The 23,979-nt window shown below is 38.4% G+C and overlaps 2 protein-coding genes across 2 annotated transcripts in view; one reads left to right on the plus strand and one right to left on the minus strand.

Annotated features, from left to right (window-relative positions):
* The first annotated feature begins 220 nt into the window (after positions 1-220).
* On the plus strand, positions 221-14,888 carry LOC115419418 (solute carrier family 41 member 1-like). Its single transcript, XM_030134183.1, has 10 exons — positions 221-464; positions 3,143-3,250; positions 4,921-4,992; positions 5,901-6,045; positions 6,132-6,278; positions 7,072-7,216; positions 8,030-8,109; positions 12,615-12,749; positions 13,370-13,518; positions 14,315-14,888. The coding sequence occupies exons 1-10, from the start codon at positions 267-269 to the stop codon at positions 14,486-14,488; spliced, it is 1,353 nt and encodes a 450-aa protein (XP_029990043.1). The 5' UTR covers positions 221-266; the 3' UTR covers positions 14,489-14,888.
* Positions 14,889-18,380: 3,492 nt separating this feature from the next.
* Positions 18,381-23,979, minus strand: part of LOC115419423 (carbohydrate sulfotransferase 11) — a 31,423-nt gene continuing 25,824 nt past the window's right edge. Inside the window, exon 3 of the mRNA XM_030134187.1 lies at positions 18,381-19,353. Within this exon, the coding sequence (XP_029990047.1) occupies positions 18,508-19,353 (846 nt within the window). The 3' untranslated portion in view covers positions 18,381-18,507. The remainder of the gene's footprint in view (positions 19,354-23,979) is intronic.

Genomic DNA, 23,979 nt, shown 5'->3' on the forward strand with positions numbered 1-23,979 from the left:
TCTGTGGAGGTTATCGGCGGAAAAACCAATGAAGGAGTGACTGTTTCCAGAAAATCAACTCTGAACCACCACCTGTGACTGCAGCGAGGCGCAGGGAAACAACTGAGGAACTATTTTTCTCTCTGTGGGAATGGATGTGTACATTTTCACGTCCTTTTAACTAATTCAACACAAAGCAGAGAGTGTCGTAGAGGAGCTGTGCGTTCCTACAGCAGCTCAACCACAGGCTTCCCAGGCAGGGATGGGTTAACAGGAGATCAGCCAGCATGGTGGTGGTGACCCATCTGGCCCTGGAGCTCCGTTTTCAGGGGAACAAGCTGAGGGGCTTCACGTGCAGACTGACCCGCCTGGCCCAAGGCTTCCTGCCAGAGACCTCGTGGATTATTGTGGCACAGGTCCTGCTGCCGTACCTGGTGTCCGGCCTTGGCATGGTAGCAGCGGGGATTGTCATGGATATTGTGCAAGTACGGAAAGAGAGTTTGGATGTGTGTGAGACAAGGTTAGATACTATAGAATAGAATAGAATAGAATAGAATAGAATAGAATAGAATAGAATAGAATCATCTTTATTGTCATTGTGCTACTCCAGTCAGTGCAACAATATGAATAAAACACCAATACTTCAGAAAATAAGAATAGAGTGAATATAAAATTACAAAAAATGAAAATAAGATAAGAAAAGAGAATATAAATTTTTACAAAAGTAAGATAAGAGCAGAGCTAAGGAGGATAAAAAAAATAGATAAAATATGAATAGACATAATATTTACAATATTAATATGTAACAGTATGTATATCTATGAACTCGAGTCTATATATAAATAGTGCATTTATATTTTGATAAATATTAAATTAATTTTGTATTGTTATTGCAGAACAGAAAATTGCATGACTTAATTGTACATAGTTCACACGTTTGCACAGTTATTGCACATTGTGAACTATGTGCATTTAAGCTGTGCAATAATCTTCTGTAGTTGTATTAGTTATTTTAGTATGTGATTATATATTAATATGGTATATAGTTATTTTACTTTCATTTCATCTATTTCTTTCTAATTTCAGAGTTTGCAGTTTAGTTTAAAGGTACAATATGTATTTTTTTTCACATTGGAAATTGTGGAAAAGTGACAATGAATCATGACATACCTAAATAAAATAACTCCCCCCCCCCAACCTTATATTAATTAGTTAATTTCTATGTAGACCACTTGAGTTGGAGTCTGAAATCCCATTCACTGTGTAAAAGAAGGGAATGTTTCATTGTTAATTTTCCCCAATTTCCATTTTTAACATAAGCTATGACTTATTGACTCCATTGTGGGAAAATTTCAGTGTTAACAGCAGCAAAATACAAAAAACAAAGTGCAGAAAAGACAGGCAGAACCATACAAAAGTGAAACATGATGTATAAAGAGAAGTCTGCTATTCAGATTACGAATACAAGCTTTGCGTTTGCCTCGTGGAGCCACAAGTTTAGCTGTTGGACCATGATGGGTAATGGGCAAGCTAATACTAATGCTAAATCTAACTTGAGGACATGTTAAAATTGTAAACTATCTGATGATGTTGTCAGTGTAGCCAATTACATCTACAGCAGTAAAATAACCACCAGATTAGTGGAAAAAAATGTACTATCTTAATATTTTGGATAGAAGTTCAGTCTGAGTGTTTTGGAGCCAGTGTTTGCAGCCACCAGTGGTATTACACTTATGGTTTCTGCCTCATGGAAAATCCAAAGTGTGACATTTACAGGTGCTCAGAGCTGTCCTTCTACAAGAACAGTATTTAGTTTACTGTTCACTGGGAAATGGAGTTCACTAATGTCAAATGAACATCCCACAATAAACCAACACAACATAGACTTTATGTTAGCACTAGGGTATGAGTACCATGTATTGTACTTGATGTTAATTTTAATTTTCATAAGTTTCAGTGTTTGTATTTTAGGCAAGTTAGGTGTCCTTCCTTATCTTATTGAGGTAAACTAGATGCCTTTTGTAGTGTAAGGGGGTAAGGTGGGAGGGGCCATTTTTCCCCTGAGGAGTGTTCCATGTATTTTATCTGTAACTTCTGCGGGCCACTTGCCCTTATCTATAATATGGTCAGATTTAAAGTAATCCCAAATGGGGCTCTGGCGCTTCCTCCTGATATACGGCGCCGTGATGCCATAGACGGACAGGCAACACAGACGTCTGACATGTTACTGAAAAACAAAACAAAAAACTGAAAGATAAATTTCATAACTACCCAAATTCTTCAATTTCTTCAAACATAAAAATGTGCTTTTCCTTACAGTGGTCCATATTTTGATGGTTTATAACATGTAGATGGTTAGATATATCAATATAGTTCCAAATGATCACTAATAGAAGTCATATATGGACTTGGATTGAATGAGTTGAGTTCTCCTGTGAAAGGACCACCCACTTCTACTGGGAGATGGATCTCCTGCATCCAGACCACAGGACTGTAACATAGAAACAGAACCTGACAATCTCACAAATTCAACTGGGAATTGATTCACATAGAACATGACACTAACATACAGGGACACTGGAACTATTTTTTCATTATTTATGTAACTCTCCTTATTAATATTGTTTGTGTGAGATGCATAGAAACATTGCACAGATACAGTATTTTAATTCTTAGATGATTTTTATAGGGACCTTAGATTTTTATCAGTTAATCCCCCAGATAAAGTCGACGTATTCCACTCTACCTGTGCACATGGACACTAGCGCAGCAAGGTGAGAAATAGTGTCAGAAACAACTGATCTCTTGTTAACGCGGCGTAGCAGACAGCCTGTATTTAACAGCAGGTCAGTCAGTGGCTTGTTGAACCATAAAGAGGCTGCAGGTTCAGTTTCACTGAAGTAATTAGTGCTCAGATATGGTCTAAACCCTCCACTGTATGTAACAGGTTAAGCACAGGCGACACTGGACCTGTTTAAATAGGGTTCACCTGTCCTTTTGGTTTCTGCAGGTCATTGGATGTGTGTTTTTATGATCATTTAAATTAAATTCATTAAGTCATGTGGAAAGGTGTTTAGATGTATTCAACATGTCAGTTCATTATTAGAATAGTAAAGTGAGGTTGTGGTTGTGGTGCATTCAAGGCCCTTGTGTTGTGTTTCAGCACTGGGACGTGTTCAGACAAATCTCCGAGGTGTTTATCTTGGTGCCGGCCCTCGTGGGGCTGAAGGGGAATCTGGAGATGACGTTGGCGTCCAGACTGTCGACAGCAGTGAGTGGACGCTTCAACCACAGTTCACACACATACAAGACAATGAGCCTGTTTACATCCACACCAATACTCCCATCATTATTCAAGTTCTGGAGTTATCAGATTATTATTGATCATGTAAACAGTGTGACCTGATCTGTTTTATCAGATAACAGCAGTAATCTGATTATCAGAAATCAGATTAACCCATAAAGACCCAGTGCTACTTTTGTGTCATTTCCCAAATTTATTTGTCTCTGTATTTAGCCTTTCTTACGTGATTTATCACTATTTATCAAAATATAATTCTCTATTTTGCATTTTTTCAGTGAAAATCAGATATTTTCCTATATTTAATTTACTGATTATGTACTTCTAATTATCTAATCATCATGCTGATATTACGTTTGAGGATTATTTTGCCAAAAACAGACAAAACTTAAGAAAAAGTGACTTTTTCAGTTCTTCACTGAGTGGCTTATTTTGTTCATGTTACTTTTTGTTGATTGAGCTTTCATTTCTGTCATTTTATTGATCACTTCAGCTGTTTTTGTTAATTTTGTTGTGTTTTTTTTTTTTTTTTTTTTACTTAATTTTAGTCAGTTTTTTGCTTATTTTTTCACATAATTTATTATTTTGTACATTTTAATGTCTTTTGTTCATTTTATTTATTTCATATATATAAACCCAGTGTGTCCATCCACTGTCATTAATCCAGCTCCATGGGTTTTACTGGTGAATTAATGTTGTAGAAGATATGATGATGTTTTCATGTTCACTACGGAGCCTCTGAACGTCCAAATGGGTCATATCTGATGACCATAAAAAGATGACAAACTGCATTTTACACCAAGTATTTACATGGATTGATAGGATCAGTGGATCAACAGGTATTAAACAGTTCCATCCAAGATGATCTAGCTGCAGAAGCTGTAGGGTAGAGCTTCACACCTCCACTTCCATTCACAACACGTGACCCACTTCTCCACTTAGGGTTAGGCTTAGGGTGATGTTTCTCCGAAAGTGGCGTTCACTTAAGTGGAGCTCCAGTGTCTCTGGCCTTCCGCAGATAGAATCATCTCGTTACATCAGTAGATGGTTTTGGTCGATGGTGGATGTTTGTTTGTTTGTTTTTTTTTTTGGGTCAACACACCTAGATTTGTCCTCAATACTCCGATGTCTTCCTGCATGTATACAGGTTAATCTGATATATTTAGTTCTTTTACATCTGAACATGTGTAAACACATTTAAAATCATAGAAAATGGAAGTTATATAGTCAAATGTGAGTGGAAGACAATAACAAGAAGTTTGAGTCTACCATCACTATGTACATACGAACTTCGAAAGAAATCCTATAATTGACTGGAGCATCTAAACCAGAGTTTACGATTATCACATTTCTTAAGTGCATGTAAATGGGTCAGATCTGATTATTACAGTTATTTGGCTTTTATGGTCATGTAAACAGGCTCAATACATGGAAGGTTTATTCACTTCTCTGCAAGTTGAAATCTGTTCCTATTTGTAAAACTGCAGATCATTTTCTTATTCATGAACCGATTCCTTGTTTATCTCCAAATTTCCGCTGTTCCACTTGAATGTTTCCATCTCAGTAATAATTGAACAGCCACTCTCGGCACTATGTGATTGAAAAATGCGTTGACATTAGAAACTCATTTGTGTCCCCAGGCCAACACGGGGCAGATGGATGAGCCTCAGCAGCAGTGGAGGATGGTTGTGTGTAATCTGGCTCTGATTCAGGTGACGCCGCACATTCGACATCCCATTAAGAATCTGTCACAGTGTGTTTGCCCTGAGACAGTTCGATAGACGTCAGAAAGGTTTATTGGGCTGATAGCATCGTCCTGTCATTGAGAACACTTCACTAATGCAGACAAGCTGAAAACAGGAGTCATGATGTCAGAGTTAACCCTTTAAGTGCCTTAGCATATATTTGCGTAAACACATTCACAGAGGTCTTACAATGACTGACTTAAAGGGGACATTCATGCACTTTAGGAGGAAAACTCAACAAAAAAGCTTAAAATACCAACATTTTAGATCATTTTAAACATGCAAACATACACATGAACTTACCAAGTTTTTACTTCTCAATATATTACTGAAAATAAATGTATAAATATACAGCAGAAAAAAATGTTTGAAGGAGACCTTTTACATTTATTATTGTGTATTCTGTGATGCATTTCCATTACATGTTAGCAAACAAAACATCCACCCTCTTCCCACCCTCTAAAGGCCCATACATGTTCTACATTAAATACTCATACGTATATAGACGGGACGTTCTGTTCGTCTTCTGTCTTCATTACATCTGTGTTTCTGTCCATCCTCTGGGAGTTTGTGGATACAAACCTAGAGAATATATTGCAGTACCACCAGGAACCACAGGGGGCATTGTTGAGCTTTGAAGGGAATAATTTCCAGAAATGGCAGAACTTTTCAAAGAGCGACAGTAAATGAATCCTTCTTCAAAAAAAAGCAAAAAACAAAACTTTACTTTTCTTCATGGTATTTATCCAGTATATTGATTAACAGAGCGACTGTAACACACATTAACTTCCCCCTTGGATTAATAAAGTGTTCTGACTCTGATCCTGGTTCTGGTTCTGTTTCTGTTGAAATACCATTGTGTCCTCCATCCTCAGGCCCAGGCCACAGTGGTGGGCTTCCTGGCAGCCGTGGCAGCCGTGGGTCTGGGGGGTCTGACCCGGGGTCGAGTGGACGTGGTCGAAGCTGCGGTTCTGTGCGCCAGCAGCGTCACCACCGCCTTCATCGCCGCTCTGTCTCTAGGTCTGACAATGACATAAACCCCGCCTCCCCGTGAAGTGGTGGACCACTGAGAACACACCTTTAACACGCTGCTGCTGCATCCACAGGTCTGGTGATGGTGGCGGTGATCATCGGCTCTAGGAGAGTGGGCGTCAACCCCGACAACGTGGCCACGCCCATCGCCGCAAGCCTCGGTGATCTCATCACCCTGTCTTTGCTCGCTGGGGTCAGCAGCCTCTTCTTCTTTTACAGAGGTCAGAGGTCAAGCATCAGTGTGGGATGCAGGGACACATGGGTATTATTTAAAAGGATTGGAAAGGTTCCATTAGATAAAAAGGATGACTAGATTAGATTAGATTAGATCAGATTAGTTGAGACTTTATTGATCCCATAATGGAGAAATTCAGCGGTCAAGGCAGCACCAGAATAAAGTTTTAGAAACAATGCGCAGCATACATATGCAAGTGCAAAAGACAAACAGTGTATAATAATAATAATAATAATAATAATAATAATAATAATAATAATAATAATAATAATAATATTTTTTTTTAAATGACATGAATTTGATGGATTGTTTCAACCACAAGAGGGCAGCAGCTCTGCATTTAAGTCTGCAGAATTAATACTTAGGATCTGTGAATCTACTGTTATTTATTTATTAGTTTTTTAAAGCAGCTGTCCGCTCTTTTATAGTTTCAACATTTCAGATACATTGACAAAGCCAAACTTTAACTTGTCATTATATGCACCTTATCCACATCTGGAATACTGTAAATTGTTTATACATAGTAGAGCTCATTTTTTGTTTGTTTGTTTTAATACATACATTTATATACACTTTTTTTTATCTTGTGGGCTGCATGTCTTTTTTCTATTTTACTGTTGGCTGCAGGTACAAAAATGCATTTCACTGTTCACTCAGGTATTACTATGCATATGACAAATAATCCTTATTTTGTCTTATCTTAATTTATCTTATCTTATTACTCTGTGTTGTATCATGCTGTGTCGTGTTGTGTTGTGTTGTGTTGCATTACTCTGCAGACATGTGGTACCTGCCTCCTGTGGTGTGTGGATTCTTCCTTCTCCTCATTCCGGCCTGGGTCGCCATCGCACGCCGCTCTCCACCAATCAGAGAGGTGCTGAGGTCCGGCTGGCAGCCAGTCATCTTGGCCATGTCTATCAGCAGGTAAAACCACCTCGGACAAATAAATACATAAATAAATACAAACAAACACAATAACCTATAAATAATGACAACTCCAAATGTTCTTTTTGGTTTAATGTGAAAAAAAAAATTACATTATGAAAATATTTACTTTTACAAACTATCCTTTAACAATAAAATGTGAAGAACCTGAAAGAAAATTAAGTGCAATTTTACCAATATTCTGCCTGTTATTAAATGTTTTGTGCCTTTGTAGATTTGATCTGTAATGCACATGTATACATAAGTTGAGGAAGAATATTGTTAAAACTGCACTTAATTTTCTTATTCTTATTTGATGTTTAAGGTTGAGATGATTTTAACTACTTCATAATCTCTGCAGTAATGCATCATATTATGTAAGATCATCATATATTTGTTTCACGACAGCAACTTTTTCATAAAAATGTCTTGAACACAGAAAACTAGACTTGTTTTCAGCTTTGTGACGACACATTTTACAATGAATCCAAGGCGGTTTTTAAAAGATTTACATAGAGTAACTCATGGAGGATTAGAATTTTCACAACACATAAAAGAAACACTTCATCCTTAAGTTCATCACAAACAAAACAAGTAGATTTAATGGATTTTCAGTGAACAGAAAAGATGAAGAGATGAAAAACTGGAAAGGCAGATAAATCTATTTATGTATAATATTTAAGTGCATTGTGTGAGTATAAGGCAACAGAAAATGGAAATACTTAAGTATAAATAGTGAACATTTAATTACAGAAACAGAACATATTGGAGTAAAAGCTTTGACATTGTACATTCTACTGATTGTTTTTCCAGTATCGGGGGTTTGATTTTGGATAAGACAGTGAGTAATCCAAACTTCGAGGGTATGGCAGTGTTCACTCCAGTCATCAACGGTGAGTAAAATCTAAATAAATCTGATCTGCGAGTCTTGGTCAAAACACTTAATATTTAAGAGCTACATATATTCTGTTCACAGCACAGAAATATCAAACCTAATCTAAAAGCATTTGAAGTGTGTTTGTTTCAGCCTTTCCCACAGAGCATCCATATAAGGGGAATGTATATGTTATAAAAAAAAAAGTGTGTAAATAATTATTTCTGAACATGTACACAGAAAGCAAATGTTGATCATTCAGGTCTAAACTGACAGAGAAGTTTGGACCTCTGTCCATTTGGTCTTTAGAAATAGGTGGAAAAAGAATCCCAATCCACTCCACATGAGTAGATTTCTCCCATTTTGTCCATTTTACCTGCACTGTAGGGACTAATGCAAATGAGCATTTTAGCCTTAATCCAGCATATTTACATCTGCGTAGAGATGTTTCTTAATTTGCAGTCTCCCTACCAAATGAAGGAATGAGTAAAAAATAAAAGCTGTATTATAGTCATTAAAGCATAAAGTGTAGTACTCACCCTATAATAATAATCACATCCAATTTTTTAAAATTTATTTTACTTTGTACAATGCTGCCTGTATACATCCTTATATGTTGTATATATTTTTTATGTGTAGTATAGAGTTAGCTTTTTGTACACTCTAGAATTTTAGTAGTATATATACATCTAATATTTTATCTTGCAGTTTTTGTATTTTGCCAATATTTTTCAGTATTTTGTGATATTTTATACAGTTTTTAGCAGCTTAAGTGTTTGCAGCTAAACAAACAGGGCAGCTAAACGGATTTTCATTGTTCCTTTTCATCGACCAGACTACGCTTTATTTAATAGACAAGATAGAACGAAAAATATAATTACCCAGGTATAGTGTTTGTAGTGTGAAAAAAGATAAAAAAATATTAAATAAAATTTATAAAAGCTAAATAGTATAAAATAAAAACTACCATAAAATATGCAAAAATGTAGTAAAACAAATCACTGAATATGTACAGTATTGTACAACAGTGACAATAAAGATCACGAGGAGCTCGTGAAATACCAAGGGCTGAAAGAGGACATGTGGGGTGTGAAGGCAACAGTGGTACCAGTAGTGATCGAAGCACTAGGGGCAGTGACCCCCAAGCTGAGAGGATGGCTCCAGCAGATACCAGGAACAACATCAGAGATCTCTGTCCAAAAGAGCACAGTCGTAGGAACAGCTAAGATCCTGCGCAGAACCCTCAGGCTCTTTTTTGTTATATGTCTGTCCATTTAACAACGTGGTCGCTTTATCTGAAGAATGCATAGAGATGTCTACACCACATAAATACTGTGGATACATCTTAGCATGGAGGAGAAACCTATTGAAAATACGTGACCTTGACCTACTTTTCCAAGGTCAAATGGTGTCAAATGGGGACATGACCTCTTTGTTGGGGTGATAAGTTTGCCTTATACAGTTATAATATCTGGGTACTTTCAAATTTAAATATCTATGTAATAAGTTTTTCACAAAGACAATCAAATCTAAATTATAGGGCAGTAATTTTCAACAGAATCTTACACTGTATTTGGCAAAGGGGGATTAAAAGTGAAAGCATGTTATGTAACTTGCATTCATTCTCTACCACTCTGGAACAGAATGTTTTATTACCATTTTTTGGTATAAAATGAACATTTTTGTCAATTATAGAAACTAGAGACAGAAAAACATTGTCATTTAGAAGCATTTATTTGCAGAAAATGACAAGCTCAAGTACTGTAAACCAGACCATAGTCCAAGAACACAATGCTAATGCTGTACCATAGCAAGAGTTCAGAAATTAATATTTGGTGGAGGAATTGTTTCATGGGCATGTAGTACTGCTGAAGTACTGGTCTATTTTTAAAGACAGAGAAAAAATACACATGAAGTTTAATTGAATTCTTTGTGGCTTTGCAGACATGTTCTCAGACTGTTTGGATTGTCATTATCAAGGCTTTAAGTGATAAAGTGGGGATAGTAACTTTGAAGACTTGATCTTAAAATAGCTGCTATATTGGATATCGTGTTTGATTTGCATTTCTTCCACATGCTCTGACAACAGAGCCAAAGAAATGAACAGCGACATGTTTTCCTGAAGGAATAAGCAGAGCAGGGATTTGAGGTTATGTTGTTTCCACCGCTCTAATCTTCACAGAATGACTTTTAAGCTTCATTATTTACTTCATTATTGACAATAAAGATCCTCCTGCCAGCTGATGTCATGTGGAATTTGTTGGCCCGAGCAGACGCCCAGTAGCTAATCCCATTATTTTGGAAGTCCTGGTGTCTCCACACCCTGATGCTGAAGTAGTAAAACTGTTAACCCTTTACCCCCTGAGCCATGATTCCAGGTAAAGGTGCTGATGTGAATTGTTGTGCTTGTGTTCCTTTACTTCAGCGGGTTTGTTTTACTGTGTGTTTTAGGGTCGAAACAGGGTGGAATAACAGAAAAAGACAGAGAGGAATTGAAGTTTGACAGGTTTTTACTAAATAAGGCACTCAGAATATACATCAGTAAGAGATTTAGGATGTTGAACATGAACTGTGAACTGGAACATGCTGAACAACAACAAGGATTTGAATTTAGGCCCAGTAGTTTTTGTTTTTGGCTCTTTTTTTCTAAATCAGTCCAGCTGTTTTTCGGCTCCTGGTTGAACTCCAAAAAGCAGTTACACGGTCGGAAGTAGTAAAAATACAGTAAAAAAAAAGAAAATAAAGGAAAATCATGACAACACTGCAAACAACAGTAAAAACTACAAACAAGGAAAACGGCTTAAAAAAAGACCAAACCGTCTATTTTTATAGTGAGTCAGTCTCACTCACTGCTCTGTGTTTTACCCCCCATTCCACAGGTGGCTAGGGGTGAACTGAGCATGCTCAGATGTCTATGGAAAGAACAAGGTCTATTCTATCAACACATTTGGAATTTTTTCTTATTGAGCAAACAGTTGAATTTTTATGAGTATTTAAAATAAACCATACATTCAGAACATTCACCACAGACACGTCAGGGTTTAAAGGGTTAAAGGGGGAGGTCGGCATCAGATTTGAGCTGTTAATCATTCATGAGCTCCAGTCTCGACTTTGTCAAACAGTCACCAGATCTTCTCTCGCTGACAGAAGTTTGTTGCCATAAAAGCGGCATTCCAAGCGGAGCGCGACAACAATGGTCTTTACATGAACCACAGGCCTGATCTGAATGCCAACTATGCGATCTCTGGCTTCCGCAGCATCTCTGCCAACATCAGCGCTACCAAAGGCTCCTGCATGTACAGGAAGTGCATTTGCATTCCCATTCAGCCGCTGTTGACCAGAAACACTCCGGTGTCGTCCAAACCATCCATGTGGCTCTGGGCGCTGCAACCAGAAGCTTTTGTTCTGCTCCTAATGTAATCAGCCAGGGGAGAGGGTTGTTGACAATGAATACACCACAACATGGAGGATGACTTTTCCACAGCTTCTGAGAAAAAAGTCCTGGGGAAGTGGAAACTGAATGGACTACTGTTCATATGTTCAGGGACTTTGTATGTTCATTCTGATATGCTCAACCACCTACTTCTGTCTCTGCTGTTGATAACAAAACTGAGGTTTTTCCAACAATAAATGATTAATTGTTTTGTCTTACAATGCCTGCTCCCCATAGGTTCTGCCCCTGCCTGCAATTCACGTAATAAAAACTTCCAGTGTGGTGCATTTATGGTGATTTTTTTTTTTTTTTTTTTTTTACTGAATTTGTGTCTCTCTTGCTTATAAGTAAAACACAAAGCACAGTTAATGTTGTGAGAATGACCAGTACAGGTATGCTTTAATGTTGAGTTCTGCAATGCCTCTCTGTGATCTTGTCTAGTGACTGTATTTACGTCCATCTATAGTGATTCCTCAGGGTTTATTAGCACTAAAAGTCTTATTTATTTCTGGTTTAACATCTTTTACTGCCACTATTAAGTTGGTATCTAGGCTAGTTCACATCATTGTACATAATGACTATTGGTTGAGTATGTAATATTTGCATATCTTTAGCCTCATAGCATAATTGCTTAAGTCATATTGTGATATCTTTGTAACTTTACTCTCCTAACACTGCTGCTTCATTTTTCATCACTGGATATGACCCGAAAAAAAATATGACTAAGGCAGTTATGTTCTGAGGCTAATGATATATATGTGTTTACCTTGCATTTTTGTCTGTTTGAGTGTGGAGTCAGTCATTTGTCGACCTTAGTTAACTCTGTTTCTAAACTGTTGACTGTTTTTGATGCCTCCCTGATCATAGCATGTACATTAAATTCTATGTAGACAACTCTGGTCAACGTCTTATTACCAAGTTCTTCAGTGTTCACCTAAATAGCACTGAGCCCAGGATCAAACCTTGAGGAACACCTGTTTCAGTTGAAAATATGATTTAAGCCTTTCAACTACTTACAGTATTTACTAAAGTTTTATGTCAATAAGTGGATTACGTTTTATAAATATCAGTGCTTTTCTGTGACCCTCCAGGTGTGGGGGGAAACCTGGTGGCCATCCAGGCCAGTAGGATGTCCACGTACCTGCACTACTGGAGCGTCCCTGGAGCTCTGCCGCTGAAAATGGGTGTGAACTGTCCAGGACCATGTGATAACTTCTGTTCCTCAGGTCACATATGAGTTAAAGATGCACAAGTTCAAAGAGCTCTGACTATGTAGTGTAAAATCATTTATGGTTCATTTATGTTGTGGTGTTTGTGATTCCATTGTATTGAACTGACAAAATAGTTTTTCATCACCATGGTATAAAATTATGTAAATCCATACATTATCCTTATTAAAAATCATCATCATTACTGTTATTTTAGGACTTCTAGGACTTCACCCTAATATCAAAGGTCCTTGTAAAATTGTTAACATGATTATTATGTAGACAATAAAACTATATCTACATTAATAATAGCATTATAAGAATATTTGTTGTGGAATTTAAAGACATTTATAAGAAAATTAAGTTTAAAGACCATGTAAAAACATTAATAAGGCCTGAGTTTTTTTAAATTGGTAAACACATTTACGATGCTGTTATTAATTTATACCAGCTTAGTTACATGTTAGTTTATTTTTAACCAGGGAAGACTCTTTGAAATGAAAAATGTCTTTAATAAAAACATCGTGGTGAAGACAGGCAGCAGCACAATTAGCAACCTTAGCCACAATATTGGTAATAAACATCTTATATGGAATTAATGAGCGCTTTATTACCTATATATATTTCTGTTTATCCAGATGGGAACTCCAGGTCGGCCCGAGTCCTGGTCATCCTGGTCGTCCCCGGTCACCTCCTCTTCTTGTACACCATCCACCTCCTGCAGGGAGGACACACTGCCATGACCCCTGTCTTCATCACCTGTTACCTGTCTGCAGCTCTGCTTCAGGTCGCACTGCTCTCATTAACCCTTTAACCCCTGATGTGTCTGTGTTGATCGTTCTGAATGTATGATTGATTTAAGTATTCTTAAAAATTCAACCCTTTGCTCATTAAGAAAAATTTCCAATCATACTGATAGAATAGACCTGGCTCTTTCCATAGACATCTGAGCATGCTCAGTACATCCCCCGCCACCTGTGGAAGGGGGGGTAAAACACAGAGCAGTGAGTGAGACTGACTCACTATAAAAATAGACGGTTTGAACTTTTGTTTTTTTTTTTAACACCGTTTTCCTTGTGTTTTTTGTTTTTGCTGTTGTTTCCAGTGCTGTGGTGATTTTCCTATATTTTTTTTTACTGTTTTTGCTGAGTTTTGACCATGTAACTGCTTTATGGCATTCAACCAGGTATCAAAAAGTAGCTGGATTGAGTTAGGAAAAAAAGAGCCCAAAACAAAAACTACTGGGCTCAAATTCAAATCCTTGTTGTTCAGTGTGTTCCAGTTCACAGTTCATGTTCAACATCCTAAATCTCTTATTCATGTACATTCTAGTGCCTTATTTAGTCCAAACCTGTCAAACTTCAATTCCTCTCTTTGCTTTTTCTGTTATTCCAGCTGTTTTGACACAGTAAAGCAAAACCCCTGAAGAAAAGGAACACAAGCACATACTCACAGCAGCTTTTATGACACTGAAACAGACACTTCACAGCAGCTCCTTTACCTGGAATCATGGCTCAGGGGTTAAAGGGTTAACTTACTGCATCCAGTAAAACTCATCCTGACTGAATCGTGTCTCCGTCCAGGTGGTGATCCTGCTCTACGTTGCCACCCTGATGGTGCGCTGGCTGTGGAGGCGGGGCTTGGACCCAGACAACTTCTCCATCCCTTACCTCACGGCTCTGGGTGACCTGCTGGGCACCGGTCTCCTGGCTCTGAGCTTCAGACTGGTCCTGATGGTCAGTTCTGCAGGGGTTTGATGCCGACACATGTACTGTTCATCATATGCAAGAGGCTGAAACGCACCGGAAGGCAAGTCGGAAGAGCACAGGTGGTGTGGGGAAATGAGCCAAAACCCAAAGGAGAAGGAGAAGGTGAGGGGATCGGACTTATTTTGCATTTCGGTCGAATTCACCAGCTCAGTGTGTTTCCTTGAGTTTCATCAGTCTCAATGTTAAAACCACCAGGCTTGGCTCTGTAGAAAACATCCAACTAATGTGGATGCAGCAAATGTTGAGACATGTACTCGTATCGTCAGCTCTTTAGTGTTAAATGGCAAATGATTGTATTACGGCAATAATAAAATATCATAAAATGTAAACATATTAACTATAACAGGGTCAATATCAGTATAAGGTGCCTTTGGTGCAGAATCTGTCATCATGAACACATTACAAAATAAAGAAATTCTGGGGTTTTATTATGAATGAACAAACACCAACACATATATCAGTACAATTTTAAATCTCTTCAAAAGTGATTTTTTTTATTTCGTACAATTTTCTTTGAGGGAATGTACATGATTTGTGCATATCTCTCACACTGTCCTAACTTCAATGATTTTGATAAGTGTTTAGATAAAAGAAAAATAAATACTTTAAGGATGTTGTCATTATACTTAAGTTTTTCCACAAAACAAGTCATTTTGATCATTTATATTTTATTTTCATAATCATATTTAACATTCTACACGTCCTTGAAGTTGCCATCCACCCAGTTACTTTGGGGGAACTGCCCCTTTAATAATCTGGTTGATGACATTTTGAGTGTTTTCAGTGGAGGTGGAAACAGTCTGAGTGTTTAGTGTTTAAATTTTTTCAAAATTTTCATCATTTTGGTTTGTACTTAGATGTAGTCAAGCTCAGCATGTCCACCCTGTCACCACAAAATGTAGTTTAATATAAAACTTTCCCGAAATTCTATATATGTTGACCTCTTCAAGTCCCAGTCCTCTTCAAAAGATGTCCTACTTTACTAACTCAAGGTCCAACATGTGGCCATTAAATGCTAACTTTAGCCAAAACAGTCCACCCTATGTCTCTGTCGGTGACATGATTGACATTTGTTTCATATTTTGTGGTCTGCTTGCAAAAAATTGCTTAAAAATGTTGGATCTTGACCAATATGCATTTCACAGCCTACAGTCGACTGAACACATTGAACATAAAGTAAAATGGACAGTCTCCAGGGTTTTTTTTGTGGTCATTTTATCATCTGAAAGGCACTTTATAGTGATATTGACCCATCAACTGCTGCGCTGTCGGGGTGGACGTTAGATCCGATGGTGTTTCTTTCATGTAGATTTGTGCCTTTAAACCGTGATCAGCCTTCAGTTCTGATGGGTTCGTGCCACTGATTCTAGGATGTTGTATTAAACCGTCTCCGTTAGTCTGTGTTCCAGGTATTGATGATATTTTGTGCTATTTTCGTGTAACAAATGATTTTATTTTAGTATGCATCTCTCTGTATGAGGCCTTTTCAATTGTTTGATATGCACTTTTAGAAAGATGCTTGTCTTTACTGAGATCTGTTTCTGGAGATAGCGTCCAAAGAAGGTTAATATTCCGATTTTAATACATGGAGCTTGACTGGACGTTGTAGTTCTGCTGACATTTGTAAAGCCTTCTAGATGACAACATCTTTATACCCATGAAAACTCATTTCAATAAAAGACCCACCTGTACTACTTTGACTGATGTGAGTCTTGTTTGCTGTGGCTGAAATTCAAGAACATAAATATTTATTATTTTATTACCTCATAATCACCTGAAAATGTGGCTTATGTTTTTGTTACCTTTCAAAGAATGAGTCCTCTTCCACTAAGTCTAGAAGAAAATGGATTTCTTTTTTTTCTTCCGTTTTTAAACCTGTGTATGACTTTTGTCACCAATTTTTCATCAAATCTGTAAAACCCGAGTCATAGCTTAAGTATCACGAATCCGTAAGTCTTTCTGTGATTACACACCTGAATCTCTTCCCTCACAGTGAACAATTTCAAAATGTACTCCACCATGAACAATCCATTTGTTTACAAACCAAGCCAGTAGGTCACTCAGGCATTTTCAGAAATTCGTTGTTATGTGCATTGTGGGAAGCAGAGCTCCACGCAGTTGTATTATGGCCGCAGCAGCAACAAACACGGAACCGGCTTCATTGCCTCTTTCTACTGCAGCTGCGTGGAGTTCTGCTTCTCACAAAGCACATCGCAACAAATTTCCGAAAATGCCAGAGTGACCTACTGGCTCTCTTTGTAAACAAATGGATTGTTTATGGTGGAGTACACTTCGAAATTGTTCACCATGAGGGAAGAGATTCAGGTGCGTAATTATGGAAAGACTTATGGATTTGTGATACTTAGGCTATGACTCTGGTTTTACAGATTTGATGAAAAATTGGTGACCAAAGTCATACGCAGCTTTAAGCTTTAAGGACAGTTACAGTTTCCCACCATTTGACTGTGGAATAAAAACCTAGAGAAAACAAAATAGACCAAACCACTGCTGCAATGTGCAACTTAACCACCAGACATCACTAAATATTACACATTGAACCTTTAATTTCAAGACAATTAATAAAACATTTTTCTGAATTGAATTTATTTGAACATTGTGAGTGAAATTTAGACTATATATCCATTTTGGTTGGTCTGACATTAAAGGAAACCTTTTTTTTCTGTGGTGTATTCCCTATAAAAGGGGCTTTTGTGGCTCTTTATACTTCATCACTGTCTCAGCTGTTCAGATGTTCAAACACATGGACGTCCCATGTACGAGGTCATTTGGTTTGTCTGGGTTATAATAACTGTTGGGAAATAATGTTCTTCAATGTCAAAGTAATAAATGTTAAAGCTACGTTCAATATAATTTCAGTGAAAGCACCAGGAGTTCTGATGTCACAGCCCAGTGTACACCAGTGTTAGCTTAACCCACGGCAAGTTCAAAGGTTAAAGGTCAACTCACTTTATTAACCCTGTAGCCAAATAGGGTCTTTGCGTTTTACTTAATAGTATTAGCATAAGTTAAACATGTCAGTTTACAGATGCAGTGGCTAACCTCCTGCTGTAAATATGTATATAATCATTAGTGTTTATTTCTTCTTATTATTATTTTATAGTTTGTCTTTTATCTTTGTGGTGCACATTTTTTCTTGCACTTTATTCTGTTGCTGCCTTCACCATTGAATTTCCCCGCTGTGGGATCAATAAAATTTCATCTAATCTAAATAATATGAAGTATTTCACTTTCTGGGAAATTCTGTCAGTTTAAAACACAATTTTCAGCTTTAAAACTCATGTTAAAAATAAATAAGATGTGTTTAACATATTGTAACACCACTTGAATTATCCTGTGGACTATGAACCTGACCACACAAACAACAAACCAAATGTAGGGAATAAAGTAGGAATCGATTATCTGAAGAAACTTGTTGACTCTGATACATCAGCACGACCGTTAAAGCCACAGCAGCCACTGTTATGTGGAATACACCAAGATTAAAAAGTTCTCCTTTAAAGAGTCAGAAATGGCAATAAATTAAACAATATTATAGTTACATTAAAGTCTCTGACTACAGTACAAAAAGAAAGTCACAGTAACAAAAGTTGTCCATAAGGCCTGTGATTGAAGGCACGTACATTTAGAGACATTCACTGTCTAAACAGGTCTAAACACTGTTCATATGCTACTGCGCCTTCCTCCGGATGGAGGGATGACATCTGTCACACACATTAAACAGCAGACAACAACAGAAATCAAACCAAAAAGGTAAATGGTACTTCACATATTCCCAGATAAAGGATGATGCGCTTACAGTAAAACATCTTCCATTTTATGATCGAATGTTCTCTCCTTTATGTGCACAAAAGTTCGTGTCTGTTCGACAAATCCATGTGCTGCAGGATTGGGTTTTGATGTTTTTAAGGCAGTATTTGCAATTGTCTCCACAATTAAATCTTACGAGTCCGAGCTCTGTCGGTCAGTGAATGAGTGATGTTCCAGCCTTATCTGAACTTAAGATAAGCTGGCAACGAATAGTTAAAAAGCAGGAAGTCCATGCGGTACAGGTTGTAGAGCTTCTTCTGGTAGAAGGGGCTGATGTTGTGGAAGAACTGTGCTGCCATGTCCCCCGTCGTCCTGGTGCTCTTGGACGACGAGGGGAAGCTGACCTGGTCTTCGACACCAGCCAGTTGAAGAACGTAGCGGGAGTCCTGCTCCAGCGTCTCGTACTTGCCCACCACGTCGTAGTGGATGAGGCAGGGGTGGCACAGCGAGTGCACGCGCTCCCAGTGCTCATTGAAGGGCTCTTCTCGCTGCGTGGCTGGATCCACCAGGTAGTACACGAACTCCTCGAAGGACACGTCGTTCCCCCTCTCCAGAGCTTCAGGCTGGGGGTTGGACCGGTGCCGCTGGACTATCTTTGTGCCGTATCGTTTATGAAAAGCCGTGTTGTAGCTCCGTGTGAATTTGTTGCGGTACGCAGACACCAGCCGCTCGAAGGGCTCCCGCACGAAGACAAACTTCAGGTAGGAGCGCAGGCGCTGGTTGATCTGGGAGGTGGAGTACTCCGAAAGGGTGCGGAGGTTCCCTGGGACGTGGGCCTCATTGGCAGGGATCTCCAGCGGGTCCCGGTGGGAACCGGCAACGCCCGTCAGTACCATAAGCACCCGCTTCCAGTTGGTGCAGGCCACTTTGGGGACGTAGCAGTACAAGAGGCCGTGTTGGTCGTCCACGATGACGTGCTTGAGGTCCTCGGGGATCAGGACTCTGCGCTTACGGGTGTAGGAGCGACAGGCCTCTTCCAACAGCTCCCGTCGGCCCTGATGGATCGCCTGCACCGCAGACTCAACCTAAAAGAAGAAAAACAACCATTATTCAGTACTTATCTTCAGTTTATGTGAACGGCGTTAACTCTGGTATCTGTAACTTTACGTTCAAGTTCTGAGATGTGGATACTACGTCATCTACACTGAGCAAAAATAGAACCACCCCATGTACAGTATTTGAGAGACGCACGGCCCAAAATGAGCTCATGATGTCTTGAGCTTGTAAAACATGGTTAATTCACTTGATTTGTAAACAAACTTTGTGTCCATCTCTGTAAGTGAACACTTGCTCAGTGATCCAGTGATTCCACCCACAACACAGGTGTGTCATGTCCAGACACTGCCCAGACAGCGTTAACAGGACTCAGGCACTTTTTACACTGGGGACAATAAAAGGACACATCAAGATGTCAAAGTTCATCAGATGTCATCATGCCACAGATGTTGCAAATCATGCAGGAACGTGCCATTGGAATTTTTGATGCATGGATGTCCACTGGAATCTGTCTGCAGCTCCTGGAAGCAGAACAGATTCCTGTCCTTGACTGGCCTGTATGTCCTCCGGACATGTCGCCCATAGAGCACCTATGGAATGTTCTTGATCGATGTGTCTGCAGTAGTGTTCTACTTCTGAATAACATCCCACAGCTCCTAAGTGAGGAGTGGAAGAACATTCCACAGGCCACAATTGATGACCTTGTCCATTGGATGAGAAGACTATGCATCTCTACAGGAAGCCAATGGTACACACTCACAATATATTGAGTGGTGATTTGTTTGAACCGGCCCCAACGTGTCCACATGAATGTTCCCAAATGCCAGACGCCACAATCATGTTCTAACAGACACTAATCTGTGCTACACTGATCAACAAAATAAATAGTGTATGATTTAATATATTGTACAGTATTGAACGGGGTCGCCTCAAACAAGAAGACCTGTTTACTATTTGTTATGTTCTAGTCGGTCTATGATGCTGTATTATTGTTTCTCTGCGTTGTTAAAATGAAAAATGTCCAATAAAAAGAGTTTTAAGACCCAACATTATATTTAGAACCACAGGATTACTACCACCAGGAATTATTTATAACAGAGGAGAAGTATGTGCCAATATTTTTTTAAATTATATTATATTAAGTCAGTGGAGTCTGGACTGAGAAAACCCAACTGGATCAGATGATGGAGTAAAGACTGGCGAAGTCGTGGGAGTGTCAGGAAGGACATGGACACATTTACAGATCCTTAATGAGCTGCCTCAGTAAAAGTGGAGGGTCAGCTGGTTCAGCTTGGCCTCCTCATGGCACAAACACCTTATTTACTCGGTTCATGAAGTGGACGCTGCAGCGGTCGGAGTTTGACTCTGTGCCTGACGCCGTGTGTGGCGCTCTGTTTCCACACCGACACTGGAACATCAAGGATTGGCCAACACTGAGCCCTCTCTGGGCAGAACCCTAAAGACGTATATATGAAACCGTTTTCCACCTCAGACTTTAATCCCTTCGCCTCATCCTTATGGAGGATTTAGTTCTATTTATAAAGTTATGAAAATAGCATCACGACGCACCACAAGACAAACATATCAGTAAATCATCTATAGTACGATGAATAAACACCAACACTGGTACAATTCACTTCTATAGGGAGGTCAGTTAGTTAATTACCATGTACTGTTATAAGATACAATAATTGATCCCACCTTGGGGAAATTACAGCAGCAAAAACAAAAATAAAGTGCAGGGAAGAAAGAAAACAGACAATACACACTAGTAAAACAAGAAATATTAAGAGAAGAAAGGAAAAGCTGCTATTTATATAAATATTTACATAAATTTAGATTCAAATGTAAATGTTATGTACACATTTATAATATATATTTGCAGAAGCACATGGTGTGATATGGGGGGGATTGTGAACTGTTATAGAGTCTGATACAATTCAAGATGCCCTTAAAGGAGTGATATTTTGCTTACTTAAATGGAATTATGCATTTTAAAACATTTTCCTGTGGTCTACATAAACTGTAAATGCTATGCTTGGGTTTGAATTCTTCATGAATTCAACTTCACAGGTCCATCTTCAGCCCTATTTCTGAGTAAGTTTGAACATATTTTCTGTATGGACTACAACCACTGCTGCTGACAAACTATGGCGTACTCTGAGACATGTTCGTTGGATGTGCAAATGTCATGACGTAGCTAGTTATAGATTCAACAAATTAAGCAGGAATTAAAACAGGTTGTAGAAATCCACTTGATTTTTGCCAAAATAAATATAAAGATAGCTTTGCAGCACCTGGAGGGTTCAAATTCAAACTTTTTGAACTATTAAGGTCCAAATACACCAATAAATGAACCAAAGACTAATAAAAGTGGGTCTAGCAAAATATGACCCCTTTAAATGTGTGTGAAAAAGCTGATTTATTTCACAAATGTTTCTGAATGATCATATGAGCCAATCACTAACAAAGTAGCTAAATGGGATTTTTTCATGTGGCATTTAGTCATTGTTTAGTTTCTATGATGAAGTGACAATTCAGAATAGATGTCATTTCATTTTGGGAAAGGTAAGTCAAAGTTCAAATTTTTGTAATGATTTTTAAAAAATCTTCCCATTTACTTATAATGGGCAAAATACGTGCAAGGGGCAGGGTTTGTTGTGCCTGGCACAACTTGTTTCTAACATGAGGTTTTAAGTTTGGTCTTTTAGAGAGTAAAAGAAATAACAGTTCCTCAGTAAACAAACAGATAAAACTTTCTCTAATATGGTAAGAACATGAAGAAAAATCTGTACAAAAACTCTTCCAGACAGTTTGTGTGTAATTGTCTATAACTAAATGAACTGGGCATTAATCGTACCGACGGCCTGTTCATATTCTAACAGCTTAGCGGGTTCCTCCATTTGGGGAAACCATTAAGTAAAGGAGAGCAAAGAAAATAACACAAGCAATTAAAAGTAAATGATGTCTGCTGGAGTTGCTTTGTTTTCTGGCAGGTCCTCCTTCCTTCTCCTCACAGGGAGATTTAACTGGAACCATGTGTTACAGAATCCATTCTATCTGCTCCATCTTGGGGTACGTCTCCATTACAGCATACGGTGACTCAAAAACATGGAGTTTGTCCCATTTTATTGCACACCAAGGACTCTGGACTGATATTTATGAGGATTATGTCGTGGATAAAACTGTTAAAGGCGAATGACATAAAGTCCCAGAGAGTCATGAGTGTGTATGTATAAACGTCTCCACCCCTTTTTCTATGAAAATGCTAATTAATATCAGGTCCAAACAATAAACTGATAAGGACCAGGTGGGGAGGACACTAAAACACAACTGTCGGACCATGGTTCACAACACTTTCATCATCTTGAGCGTGTGGTGGAGGCCACGTCACAAAACGGGGTAGTTTTCAAATATGCGAATGAAGTCATATTTTGTTTTCATGTATATGTGTAAGTTTTCATGTTTTCTTGCCATCTGTTTTATTTCTAGGGACTAAAGTAGTATTGTCTTGTTTCCTTGTTGCATATTCAAAATAACCTGAATGGGCTGAACTTGACCACTGAACTGTGACCATTTTTGACCTCCTCTGTATGCTACTGTGTGACTGGCTGAAAAAATGGATAAGGTGATTTTTTTAAATATTTCAAAAATTCAAAATTTGTCAAAAATGGGGACAAAATTTGTAGACACTGTCCTAAGGAAGATGCATATAAAATTTGAAATGAATCTAACTGGTAGTTTCGGAGAAAAAAATTGTTGAAATGTAGACATTGGTGAGCTTGAGTTTGACCCTTCAAGGTCAAATGTCATGGATCCAAATGAAAGTCCATATATCACTTCCAATCAGTGCTTGATAATAACTTTGATATCTCTAACCATTCACATATTATAAACCATCTAAAAGGACCGACCTGTAGTTTTGTGAGAAGATGTTTGAAGAAACTGCCAACAAAGACGACAATAAAGACGAAGGCACTGGACACAGTGCCTTCGCAACAGCTCACGACCTATTGCCTGGTGAGCTAAAAGCCTAATTATTGAGCTCCCACAATAAAAAATTCAAGTGTAAAGTTTTCATGGATGCTGAGTGTGTCCTCCTCTAATTCCAGTGGACTGGTTTCAAGAGGCAAGTGAATGTGTTGAAATGACCCAGAACTCAGTCAACAAAACACATCCTATTTGAACGAAACTGTCGTACATTTGCCCTGAACAACGGGTCAAACTTCCCCGTGCTGGATCTGCTGAGCTACAGGTGCTTTCACACCTACAGATGAGACGTTGTTTGGTTAAACTTCCTGGTAGTTGGGTCGGATCATGTTCCCACCTCAAACTCAACGCTCCAGGTTTCATTTCAGTTGTGTCGCAATGGCTTGCTGTTTTCACCCTGATAAAATGAACAAATGAACTGCACCAGGTAGAAAATAAAGAACGGTTCGATTGAAACAGACTAAAACTACTGGTGTGTAAACATCTTAATGGAGAAATATCCCAGTGAGACTCAGTAGTGATTGCAGCCAAGTTTCTCTACTAGTGCTGATTTCCGTGCAGTTTTTGTCTTAATTATTATGTGTTATACAATAAAAATAATTTCAACACTTACAGAGGGAGTCATGTTGTGTAAATCAAATGGGTTAAACCCCCCAAAATCGATT

This window comes from Sphaeramia orbicularis, chromosome 5 (genome assembly GCF_902148855.1).
Source record: "Sphaeramia orbicularis chromosome 5, fSphaOr1.1, whole genome shotgun sequence".
In the NCBI taxonomy this organism is placed as follows: Eukaryota; Metazoa; Chordata; class Actinopteri; order Kurtiformes; family Apogonidae; genus Sphaeramia; species Sphaeramia orbicularis.